Source organism: Pogonomyrmex barbatus, unplaced genomic scaffold, assembly GCF_055798465.1.
Source record: "Pogonomyrmex barbatus isolate J1 unplaced genomic scaffold, ASM5579846v1 scaffold7, whole genome shotgun sequence".
NCBI lineage: Eukaryota > Metazoa > Arthropoda > Insecta > Hymenoptera > Formicidae > Pogonomyrmex > Pogonomyrmex barbatus.
In genome coordinates, this window is record NW_028297171.1 from 7,420,358 (window position 1) to 7,433,869 (window position 13,512).

The 13,512-nt window shown below is 46.1% G+C and overlaps 1 protein-coding gene across 7 annotated transcripts in view; it reads right to left on the reverse strand.

Annotated features, from left to right (window-relative positions):
- Positions 1-13,512, reverse strand: part of unc-13 (protein unc13 homolog) — a 94,281-nt gene that overhangs the window by 55,356 nt on the left and 25,413 nt on the right. For 6 of the 7 annotated variants that reach the window (XM_089083564.1, XM_089083560.1, XM_089083565.1 and 3 more), the window contains exon 3: positions 29-6,044. In XM_089083564.1, coding sequence (XP_088939690.1) covers positions 29-5,500 — 5,472 coding nt within the window. In that variant the 5' untranslated portion in view covers positions 5,501-6,044. The remainder of the gene's footprint in view (positions 1-28; positions 6,045-13,512) is intronic. The other variant, XM_089083562.1, reaches the window with a different exon arrangement.

Genomic DNA, 13,512 nt, shown 5'->3' on the forward strand with positions numbered 1-13,512 from the left:
CGTGTCCTCACTTGATCATGATACTTACTGCCGTGGGTCCCTGAGAGATAGTGTTTTCCTTCGAGGCCTCTTCGACCTCCTTGAGCTTCTCCTCGGCCTTACGTTCCTTCAAGGCCTTGAGCAGCTTCCACTTGGACCCGGGTGGGCCAGGACTCACCTGGCCCTCCTTCAATGTCGTGTCCGAGCTTCCGCAGGACGAGGAGTCGATCTTGATCTTCGGTAGACTCAAGGTCGCCGTGGTAGCCGTCTCGGCGCTACCGGCTCCGTCGCGCTCGAGGCCTTCAAGGACAGTGCTTTCAGAATCCCAAGCTCCCGGGATGCTGACCGACACTTCGCTAGGTGGTACACTTACGCTACCTTCGCGGGATAAAGAATCCGAGCCCTGCGGCATCTTCTCGCTGTGACGTAGCGTCGAACCGTTGGAGCTTCGTCGTGACTGTTGTTCTTCGAGATCCTTCGGCAGCTCCTCCTCTTCTTCCTCGTCCATCGACTGTCCAGGACTGTCCGGACCGGATGTCTCGCCGGAAGAACCCTCCTCCGTGGACGGGAGCTTCTCCTTCTTGGCTTCTATCTCGTGCGCCCATGTATGGTAATCGGTCACCCTGGCGAACACAGCCTCCACGCTCTCCGCAGATTTCCGCTTCGGAATAGGCTTCTCGTCGCGATACCTGCTGTCGTTCTCCTCGAAGCGATGCTCCTTGATGACCGTACCATTCATCCTACCTCGCAATTCTTCCCTACTCTCCTTCCTCTGTTCTTTCGGTTTCGTGATGGCTTTAAGCTTGAGCTCCTTTAGCACGAACGACATCTTTTCTTTTACCGTTTCGTCCGGCTGATAAACCTCATCCTCGGGTTCCTCGATTAACGCTTCGGTCATTTCCATCTCGGACTGCCTTTCCAGCTCTTCGAGTTTTCTTAGCTCGTAACAGTACCATTCGTCCTCGGAATCAATCGAATCTTCGGTGCTCTGCCGCCTCGAAGATACTCTCGACGTGCTCCTGTACGAATGCGTGCTGCGATTATCCTCGTCAGGTTCACCCGGGCGCGATCCGGTCCAGGGAATTTCCAGGGATTGCTGGTGACGCGGCAGAAATCGAGTTCCTCCCGTGGTATTGTAACCCCTTATAGACGCCGACGGGCTGCCTTCCGACGGCGGGGCTTCTTCCGACAGACTGGTAACTAGTTCCGGTAATTTTGCGCTACCGGATTTCTCGCTTTTCTCGCTCTTTTCAGACATATCCTCCGGATACTCGAAACTTGTTTCCAGAGTCTGCGCCGGCCCCTCCTCGGCTGGTTTCTTCTCGTTGTTCTCATCGGTTATCGATTGTTCATCGGACACCGTCGAGGATTGTCGTTGGCGATACTTGCCAAGCGCTCGTGATACGGCGAATTCCATGCTCGAACCACCGATCAAAGTGACCGGAGGCAATTTCGGCGCCTTCTCGTTGGGTGCCTCATCCGAGCTGCCCGTCGACCTCTTAATGTCGCCGACAGTTTGGAAAATCGATGATCCACCAGATCCGGAGCCGGTACTCTTCCCCGAAGCTTCCTCTTCGAGCATAGCCATCTGATCGTTCACTTCATTTTCGGTAGCTTCGATCTTTCTTTGCTCCTTTTCCTTAGCCCACGTATCTTGAAGAGCCTGTTGATGCAATTGCTCCTGATGCTGTTGGATCTGTTGTTGAAGCGCCTGCTGTTGTTGCTGAAGCGCCTGTTGCTGCTGGAACTGTTGTAATTGTGCTTGCTGCTGCTGTTGTTGCATATATTCCTTTGCTTGCTGCGCTTGAATCTGCTGCGCTTGGATCTGCTGCGCTTGAATCTGTTGTTGCTGCTGAATCTGTTGTTGCGTCATCATTTGCTGCGGCAGCGGCTGCTTCCTCTTCGTGCTCGCGGTCTTTACCTTGGCGAAGAAGGGCGGTTCTTGAACAATATCGGATATAACGCTGTCCTCGTCTTCCGAAAGGCCGCTCTGCCGACCGCTGCTCCATTCCGTTTCGGACTGTTCCGGATCGGACAAAGACTGCGACTGATGACTGCGACGTTTGGCCTTTTGAAGTATGCCGGAGACCGTGGAAACCAGCGTATGTTTCTTTTTCTTTCGAGCCGCCTGACCTCTGCCCCTACCTCTGCCTGTCATTTCAGCGGGCAATCTTTGCTGACCGTCTTGCGGCACGTCCAAGTCCTCTCTCCTCACACCGCCTGGCAATGATTGACTTCTGTGACGTTTACTGAGATGTAAATCGGGCAACCAGTTGCTCATGGAGCTCATCGCGTTCTTCAGCGAGGAACCTCTTCTGACCTTCTTCGACAACTTGCTGTTATCCACTTCGTGATCCTTCAAATTCGTGGCAATGCTGATGTATCCGGATTGCGAAACTATTACGCTCGAGGCGTCATAATACTCGCTCTGCTGCGTCTGTTGTTGCTCCATGGGTATTCTTCCACTCTCGTGATCCTGAATGTATTGATGCTCCCTTTGCCACTGTCTTTGATAACCGTCCGCAAGTTGTGCGCTCTCGGCACTGCTCAGTCGTTGACTGTACGGTTGATACTGCTGCTGATAGACTTGCGGATAATTCTGATTTACATAGATATGATGCTGCTGATACGCCGGATGCGCTTGATAGGCCGGTGGCTGAGGATACCTCCGGTCCGTGTACGGACTTTGAGCATAGCTTCCGTCGGAAGTCAAGGATCTGATGCTGGAAGATGTCGAATCGTGAGGTATTTGCTCCTCCATCGAGTTCAGCCACGACGAGCTCTCGTTTGTCTCCGTGCGCGGTAGATTGGTCACGCTGGTCGGATAATACGAGAGTGCATCCGTGATATTACCGGTGGGGAACATCGTGCGATACATCGCCGCCTTGTATCCTTCGTGATTCGTCATGCCGTCGGTGAAGGAGCTCCCGCGTATCGGCTTCTTTCCATGGGCGATCATGGCGCTCGTCGTCTCCGCGTACTGAAGAGTGCCGTAACTGTCTTGATAATTGGTATACTGATGGTCCATCGACTCGGAGGAAGAGTAGTAAGCCGACGTGGTAGTCTTGGGCCCGTAAGTTCCAGCACCGCTGGTATAGACGCTCGTGATGGCTTGCTGTCGATTACTACCTGCCACGGAATAAATAGCCGGTTGTTCCGATCTATAAATGTAATCCGCAGTCATACCGGCGGATGTCGAGTAACTGTGTTGAAGACGACTGCGTTTCTTAGGACTCTGACAGGTGGTAATTACGCCTGGAGCTGGTGGTGGCACAAAAGTGTACTCCTCTTTACTGACTGGTGATTTGCTAGCAGTTGTGTATGCTGATAAGTGATTCATTGTCGTTGTGTAAGGATGACCGGATGTAGTCGTCATCGTGTTCGCGAAGGCGTCTCTACCCTCGGGAGTGTCATAAAGAGGTTCCTGCGTGATTGTGGTACTAGTCGTCTCTGGAAGTGGCGGTATCGGACTGGATGTCCTGGCGGGCTGCGTGCTAGGTATAAGAGTACTCGCGCGGGTATGATCCACTGAATAAGAAGTCAACATCTTAGCGATAGAGCTCTTTGGGGAACATGGCGACTTGTCTAAGCTGCTCCAGCCGCTCATGGAGGACAGACCGGAGTCGGATTTAGCTGTGACTATATTAGCGGCACTACTGGATTTAACCGCATGTTTCGGCGAGACTCTCGGTGATTTGGGCGAGTGAGGAGTACGCGGACTGAGACGACCCTGCTCCATGGAGACCAACTTCTCCGTGTTTCGCAGAAAACTCGGGCTCTGAGATCTTTTCGTCTCCGGCTCTCTCTGATCCGCGCCAGGCATGAGGAAGGATTCGGTGGTATCTCGTGGCGCTGGTGGAGGTGGTGAACTAGGCGATGGACTAGGTGGCGTGCGACTTTCCTGAAATTCAAGATTGAGCCGGGCTGCGCTACCGAAATAACCGTCCTGTCTGGTGCGAAGACCTTGTACGCTGTGACCGCTGTGCACGCTACCGGCCGACAAAGTGGGCGATGACACTTTGTCAGCGGTCGTGTTATAAATACTGGGTGAGGCGCAAGTGACAGCGGTCGCGAAACTTTCGGCCATCAAATCTGTCAGCTCCTTGTTTTCGGCGTATCCTTTCGCGAAGCTACCGACATCGATCGGCAACTGGATCACGGGTTCCGGACTTTTTTCTAGTATAGCCGATGTATATCCTAATCTAGGCGGGGTATAAGTAGTCGAAATGGAGTCTAAATTACTCCTGGACGTAGAGGTCAGTCTTGGCGATATAGATCTCGTTGTAAAGTCGCCATCGGTGGCTAATCCGCTGTCAGTGCTGACTCTGGAGATTGATCTGCCGCCAGTAGATCCAGGACTTTTGGAGAAGGTCCAGCTGTCCACGTCAGTTTCCGCGTAGATCTTTCTCATCTGTTCGTCTAAGCTGCTCACTTCCTCAGCCAATTTCGCCTCGGCCTCGGAGGCATACTGGTTTCGTTTCGGCGAGTCTATCAATCTCGATTGCAGCTCTATCAGATTCTGCGAGTCCTTTTGCAGCTTACTGGTTAGCCTGTCTATTTCGTGCAACTTTTCTAACGCCACCTGATCGAGAGAGCTGAGTCTCGAAAGTTGAGCGAGATCTTGCTCGCTGACGCACGGCGTGTTTCCTCTGTAACTCTTGTAATCGGCCGCGCTAAACACCTCGCCTTCGTCCTCATCCGCTTCATCTTCTTTCTTCATTATGGAAGTTTGCACCTCCTCCTTGGTCGATTGATTGGACAACTCTTCTAACTCTTTTTCCTTTGGTATAGTCTTGTCAAAGATGCTGGACTCGATCTCCTTTTTCCCGTTTATATCTTCGTCCTCGGCCTCTTCCCAGATCATACCCAGTTGCGACGTCGGTCTCGACGTGTCGCCGCAGATTAGATCTTCCCTATAAGCGTTATTCAGGCTCCTGTAGAATGCCTCGTCGGGAATGTTGCCCTCTTCCTCGAGAGTTTCCAAAGTGTCCAGATTCCTCACATTCCTGTGCATATCGGTGACCACAGCCGCGGCCGTTGTACTGTCCTGCGTGAGTCCGTGCATCCTCACTAGCTCCTGTTGAGCGAGTTTCTCCCGTAGCACGGTGGTCTCCTCGATACCTATCGCAGTACCCAGACTCTTCGCGATCGCATCCAGCTCGCCTACCGAGCTCTGCTGGTTGGCCAAGGTCTCCTCAACGATGCTCACATTGTCGTGAGTGCCGCCGCTAGTGTAAAATTCGATCAGTTGGCTGATGACCGTCTGCTGCTCGTACAGCAGACCCTCCAGTTTTTCTAATCTTTCCCACATCTTGATGTACTCCTGGCTGAGGAGATCCAGCGCCCTCCACGCGTATTTCAACTCAGTTTCGAGTATGTTCAGTCTCGTGCCTAGTCTCTCCATATAGTCGCCGATGATATAATCGATATTACCGTCACCGGGTGCGGCGTAGCTCGGCAGGACTGGCGAATGAGTCCTCGGACTGGTCGGCGCTGGACCGCCCAATTTCGTCGAATCCATATTTCAGCCTTATCTGATCGCACTACGTAGATACTTTTTTTATTTGTATTCTCTTTATTTTTTGTTGTTGTTAGTTATGCGCCTATGTTTCTATTTGATGATCCCTGAGGCGATTCATCGTCGAGGCTCGCTTCTAAATCAAGTCACATTCCCCCTTGTGGACCAAGAAGGAACATGAATTGCAGCTTGGCGAACCTCACGGAGGCCATTGGTGTAGTCGAATTTTTGGTCGTTGCGACGCTTTTCGTGATGATCTCCATGTTGGCTCCTTTTGAATTTCTCACATTTCACACACACAGTCTAACTACGTCCTACGATTTCTTCATCACTTTTACGTCTACATGTATCAAGTATCTCTCTCTCTCTCTCTCTCTCTCTCTCTCTCTCTCTCTCTCTCTCTTCGCGTTTCGTTCTACAAGCTACACTGCGTACACAAAGTTTGGAAGTCGTTGGGATGCAACCTTGATAGAAAGCTCGTGATCGCGCGACACTCTGCAAATGGCACTTTGTAACCAGTCTCGTACGTTCATGCCGCCGTTGTTATCTGTAAAATAGCAAAAGCCAACCCCCAAGTGTGGCTTGATACAAGAGCTATCGAATAGCAAGCCAACACCGAGTATCAAGTCAACAGCTTCCATGGTGTTTACATTATCTCGATACACCTCATCAATATATATCATAAAATCGAGATAACCGAGTCAAAAATACGTCGAGGCATTTGCTTTACATCCACGAGGCAAAAACGACCCTAAATATTTTACTAACCTGTATTATTGGAATTAATCATCATAGGATAATTTATAGGTTGACTATAGATGTGTGTCATCATCAAGATTTCTAATTGCGCCTCGTTGGCCTCAATCTAAACTTAATAGCGACGACGCGAGGAGGGACTTCGCCGCGAAAAAGATCGAAATTCTGAAATATATACGTGGCTTCTTTAAATATTACATCGCGTGCTGCGATAAATCGATCGGCCGTATAATTTATGAAAAGTAAAAGATTTAAGAGAAATGCTTCATTTACACGTCATCGTGCTTATTGATCTAGCGCGACTCTACTCTGAGCCCCGCCGTGGATTACATTCACTTCGGTATCAGTATCGACGATCAAAATAACTATCACGACCCGAAAATGGCCGATCGTATCTAGATCCTCGATCCTCGTGAACTCGTCGACAAGTCAATTTTTTATTGCCGTTATTTCTACCACCGCGCGCATATCGATATCTCTTTTTATACATGCGTCTCTCCCGCCGCAAGCTCCTCACGTCAGACGATACAGCGCAAACAAGATACTACCTTTTTACGATAGTAATAAAATTACTATGCCGTAATAATGGGAAAACGTGTCGCCTAAAGCTATCCAAAATGATCATACAATCTCAAAAGTCGTTAACCTAATTTCACGTGCGTTATATAGAACGTTAAAACAAAAAGACTCGTAATTATACAAATTGTTGCGCGATAAATTCCTAACAATCGGCAAAAAACCGATGCGATTGGCGCAGATGTGTCGCCATGTAAAATTCATTCGGTCATCCGTTTCATTAAGGCGAGGGAAGGAACAGCTTAAAAATAGCGCACGGTGAACTTTTCAGCTCTTCTTCAGTTCAAGAGTATCAATGCTAACGCGTCGGGAAATGCGTCGAGAAACGCCGTGAAATAAGATCAAAGGTAATTGTTTTCATCATGATTGAAAATACCACGCGGTATTTTGCCTCCGACTTTGTCAAGATGAATTATTTCGATCTCGAGATCTCCCAGCAAAGAGCGCCTCGCTATTTACGATATCGTATATCAAGCGGCACGTGCGTTTATCACCCGTGCCCTTTTTATATTTTACACCCGGGAATCCAGCTTCATCGTTTCACGTGCTGCTAGTTTCCTATCGGTTTCCTTCCGGTTAAGCGAGCTGCCGCAGGAATCGCAGGAAAGAATACCGTCACGACGATATTGCGCCAGATATATATGTGTGCGTGTACCGCAGGCAGATTCTTCGCCGGGTCAAAATGGGCATTCACGAGTTACGGCACAAAAGAGGCAAACGGTTATACCACCATCGCGAGAATTCTCAACTTATGGAAGATTCCTCCCGTTTGCAAATATTTCCTCCTCGTCGCTTCGAGAGTGTCGGCAAGCGGGAAATAAAATTCCATATTGTCTCTCGCTTCAAACGCCTCGCATATAACTCCCTTATATGCGTTGCAATTTAATCCCTTCGACGGCAACGATACAAAATTATCGTCGTTAATCACATAATTAATAGCTATTAATATGCAACGGTTATTTACGTGACGTTGGAGTACAACGCTTTTTTATGGCCCGGTTATTTTTATTCCCGCCCGTGCTGCTCATTCCACCATGTCTCCTCGTTATCAATTGCAGTCGGTTAAGGGTATGTAAACGCGGTAAGACCGAATGATTATCGATCTACCGTCTAGCACCGTGTCAACTGGAATGTTTATTGTGCTATATCCGTGTCAAAGCACGATTGCCGATTCACGTGATATAGTGGGCGGCTTATTCTCCCGTGGACTTTATATTTTTCGCATCGCAAGACAGTCATTACCGACACGGTAAATACCGTTCGATATCAAGACCGTCGACGGCGAAGTTGCTTACTATATACCCCTGAAAATGAATGAAAAGCGAAACGCGGACGCGGTAATAAAGCGGTAATAAAGCGGAATCTCTCCGGAGAGGCGTTTCCCAACTATTTCAGATTTTACTTTAAGCCAACTTAAGCCGCTTCGTAGTTAATTCAATTAAGAACGGAAGTCCAGTGGATTGGCGACAAAAAGTATGTCGGATATCGAATATTCCGACGCAACAAGTCACGCCATATATCGAGTATCTCACGCTCACCGGATGAATTTTATTTGCAAAATCGTTCCGAGATATAGAAATGTTCCACATCAAAGATGATGCTATTACTGCAAAATTGATTGTAAATTGATATATTCATTCGTGCAATGCGATTTGTACCCTTTGTATCTTTTAAAGCTTTTCTTTCTATGGGGGAGCTTCCACCTTTAAAGAGGATTTTTATGGCCTTACAGACAAAGTAGATAAAATGTCAGCTAGAGTGGCAAAGGATAGAATTTATTATACTTTATACATAAAAAGAGTACTCGTTGGTCTATAGAAAAATTTCGAGAATTTTTGGGGCGTCTAATGTTTTTTTCACAAATTTACCTTACCTCATAAATCTTACAAAAAAATTTCTGTCCCGGTTTTTTCATATAAAAAAATCGTAAAAATGTATATGCTCTTATATTCTCTAAAATAGCGTAATGATTTATTTATGCCTTCGTAGTGGATGGTATCATAAGTGATATTTTCAGATGATTTGTAGAAGAGCTTATATGTGGCACGAATTTCCGACGGAAAATAACACTTTTAACCAGGTGAAACATCCCGTTAGAGAAAAACCTTCGCACGGCCGCTTCTGGATAGCGTAAAAGGCTGTAATCTTGTTAAAAGGAGCCGAGATTAATTCACACAAAATGTCACATATAGCGAAAAATGGGACAGGCCTGCGAGGATTTTGCAGTTTATTCTCGGAGTTTATTCTCTTATATTTACGCATTTATATTTATGCACATGTTTATGCAGAAAAATATCCCTTTGAGATGCGTGTCTGATGAAGAAGAAAAGAAGATGACAGAGAGAGAGAGAGAGAGAGAGAGAGAGAGAGAGAGAGAGAGAGAGAGAGAGAGAGAGAGAGAGAGAGAGAGAGAGAGAGAGAGAGAGAGAAAATTTGAGCGCACCTGAAGATGAGAGAAAATTAGATGTTCGTGTAATTACTTGTATTGTTGCGGAACTTTGGAGCGAGGTTGCCCACTTGCGTGGCATCGCTATAATACGGCTTAATGCGATCATAAATTTTAATTTTCAATTTTATCACGACACAATTGTTGTTGAAGCGCCTTTCCATTAATGCAGTTTCCCTCTTGATCTCCGCAAAAAGAAAAATGTAAATTATTCTCTTATTCTTTTCAAGATTGCACAAGGTAGACAATTCGCAAGTTCTCGTTAATCTTTGTAAATCATACACACACACACACACACACACACACACACACAGAGATATATATATATATATATATATATATATATATATATATACATATATAAAACAGTTAGATGTGTTTTTCGTTAGAAAGAAAAAAAGAAAATCCATAGTACAGTATCACGAACACGCGTTTTATCAAGATGATCGCAATACCAACAATTAACCTCGTACAACAAGAAAAGAAGAGCTATACTTTTTTTTCCTTTTTATTGCAGTTTTGTCCAGAATAAAAGTTTGGAAGCTAGTAATAAAGGAGAGACAGTGCGGTTTCTTTTCAAGAGGTTAATTGTCGTTACCACAAGTATCTCGATAAAAAGGAAGATATATAGATAAAGCTTTGATAATTCAAAGCAAGCATGAAAGAGAATAAATACTGCGATAATTACATCTGACGACATCGTCGCTTTTATTCGAGTCTTCTTTCGCGCGCGTATCTTTCTATCCATTTCTAAGAAGAGCCATACATATATAGGTCGAAGGTAGCACCGGAAATGGGATACGGGAGAGACCGGTTAATCCCATCCTCGACGGGAGAGGAAACGACTTCCCGCGAATACCAAGGTCAACTACGAAATTTATACGATGCTGTAAAAGTTACTTTTTCGAGATAATGTCTCGCGCATATAGGCTAAATTCATCAAGCAACAGGTCTCTCTCTCTCTCTCTCTTTCCCGTTGTTTGTATTATTAATTGTTACAAAACTATTCCCCCGAGTGGCGAAAGCCGCCTTTTTGTTCGGCCATTAAGGCAAAAGAATTAATCTCTATTATTCCGTCGATGTATGACGATGTTGCGCTTAAATCATCACTGCCGTTCACCTGCGACTTCCCGATTGATAAAAGCGCCGCATAAATTTTCAAAATATGACGATAAAAGCGCAGTTTCGACACGTAATGACATGAAAGTAAATATGACGTACTCGATCATATTTGTTTTCATTTGCTTATGCAATATTTAACAAATTATAATATTCAATTTACTATGTATAACGGCGGCCGCGTCACGATTTTTACGATGGCAAATTTAAATATGACGATCAAATAAGGTGTTAATGTTTTTTTTTTTTTTTATCATTTTTATGTTATTGTACTAAATGACGCGCTCTACGCTCCGAATAAAAGCGAAAACAGTCGCCTCATAAACGCCTCATAAACGAATGTCGTGCGCGACAAAGGCGTTATCTCAGATATCTCTTATTATTAAATTTTCGAGGCTCGCCCATATCGTTGCACGGCAGATTTACAAGATGCGTCGTCGTAATGTACAACATATTGTGGTTACCCGGCGCAATTCGGTTTATATACCCGATAAACCGCGCCGTGGAAAAGGCATTACGGTCTTGGAAAACAATTCGCGGCGGTCGAGCCGCGATATATATCTATAGATATGTGTATATCGATATCGTGTCGCGATACTTGCTCAAAGTTTGCACGGCCGGCCGTAGTAAAAACAAATGACCGATTGGAAAACTATTGAAGAACCATTTGGCTTTGCTCAATAATTAATCCGAGTGAGCGACAAAATGTGCTGTGCATCCAGCGCCATGTGTCCGAAGACATTTACACTCGTTTATAAATTTTAATGACTTGCGCCGAGCAATGTAGCCTGGCAATCTCCGTTTTGTGATACCTGAAGTAGCAGCGTGGTGGCGATTCCGGGGCGGAATAGTCGTATGTGCGTACTACTAGAGCGAAACTACTAGTGCGAAAATGTTTGGATTATTCCAAAGTCGGAGCTATCCGTGAATCGCGCTTTATCGAGTATTCTCGATGGGGTGTTTAAGCGAAATTCAGCTGGCGTGTCTTCATCATCGGAAATCGCATCAAATTTCCTACGATCGTATCTATTTCCGTTATCTCTATTTATACCGTTATTGGTATCTACCCCCGTTAATCAGTCACTTTGATTGGCTGATAATTCATGACGTTTTCGACCTCTAATTTTGCCGGCGCTAATTTCATTTTAAGAACGTTCCAATTAGTCTCTCTCTCTCTCTCTCTCTCTCTCTCTCTCTCTCTCTCGAAAGTTTTCGCAATATTTCCAGTCTGGTTTCAAGTAGACCCAATAAAATGGCCATCGTCGTCTTCACGGACGCATAAAATACACCGGAGACCATTAGAAGCGGATTTACGTGGCTTCTTCGTCTTGCGAGGAAGTTCATTTCTCAAGAAAGGGAGGGTAAAAACCCTACGGCAAAATGGAATTGGATTTCGCTTGTAAGCCCCGCGCACGACTTCCATACGCGAGGCTAAGCATTTACAGACTCGTCTGATGAAAATAAATCCAGGCGCCGCCATATTACGATACTTTTATCACGCTGGGAGCAACACGGACGTGATTGAACGTGGGATAATTTTCACAACGGGAACGATAGCCTTTCCAAACGTTTCTAAGTGATCCCTCTTCGTGCTCCTGCCAGTTTCATTCCAAGTGGTCTCCTATTCTACAACGAGTTGATCTCGAGATTACTCTTCTAACGCTACGCGGGAAAAATGACTTGCTTTGCAACAGCGGCACCCGTTGAGAGAAGCGAAATGATCCACATTTCCGAGGGGGGCACGGCGACAGACGTTGAAATGGAATTCGATTTTTACACGGATGTTGCGCGTTTGATATTGTCGGTAAATTGAAAAAGCCAGGTCCCTGGCAGGTGGAGATATGCTCCCGATGCTGTGAGCAATAATGTCCGAGCACTGAGTCTCGAATGTAATTTTATTTTAAGAAGCAATTTGCTCACATTGTATCCGCACATTCATAGAGGATTCTTTGTTATTAGATCATTAGATCTCCACGTTAATACGATTTCTATTGTTATTCCACGCTGACCTGGTCGAAGTAATACCGCGATCAAACTATATAATATTTTTATCTAATGAGAACGAATTTTTCTTCGGTCTTTTCGTGAACTTCTTTCATAAGCTCTAACGTTCGGAAGAGCAAAGTTCTATAAGAATATCCTCCTGATCGAGATACTTCCTCTTTTTTCAGAAATACATTTTTCATCGGTATACACTCTCGAACCGTGATCCAGTAAAGTTTCAAGTTTGAACAACTCCGCCATTGTGTTGCAAGTTTTTCCTTTTGTCGTGCTAACCGAATCGTATTGGGAATCGAACTTTTTGGTAGTCTCGTGTTTGTAAGACTTCTGCCGGAAGATAACAATTTAGAGATCCATCTCAGAAATTGCTACTGCAAAATGCAATGAATAAAAACGTGAGGCGTATTATTAAATAATACATATTAGGATTACGTAATCATCGGAGCTCGGGAAAGAACGGATTATTAACGGATTATTAACGGCATATTTTTGAGCGACGTGAAAAACGAGACGTTATATCACTCTGACGCAATTAAATGACGCCGAGATAATACGAGATTCCGTGCGTCTATTCGTTAAATATCATACGATGGAATAATTTCCACCTTTGACGTGTAATCATAGGGCAGATGAGTTCGCAACGAGCCATCGTGATATTTCACTTGTTTACTTTGTTACATACGCCACATCCACATTCGCGGCGTATGAAACGCGGAGGTTTGAACTTAAAGCGCGGACATTCACTTTAAAGTTCCAGAGACGATAACCCGATCTTTGTCGTTTGGCGAGCGCTCTGGCGAATGTTAACTTCGTTTCCACGGGCTCGCCCTTCGGGAACCGTACCGCGCACACGCATGCGTATCGCGACCGGGGGGGGGGGGGGGGGTTGTTAATCACAACGCTATCGCGATATCGCGCGTATACGCCGTATGTAATTAACAATAACACAGCGCGGCCCGCGTGTTTTACCCCCCGGCGGATCGCAACGTTGCGCGTGTCCCGCCGGCGGGCCGTCGTCAATAATACGATAATCATGACGGACGATTTGCATTACCGCCGATTCCGCGGTGCTCGCGGAACATTTTCCCGCGACGACGTCTCGAATTTCCGTTCGCTC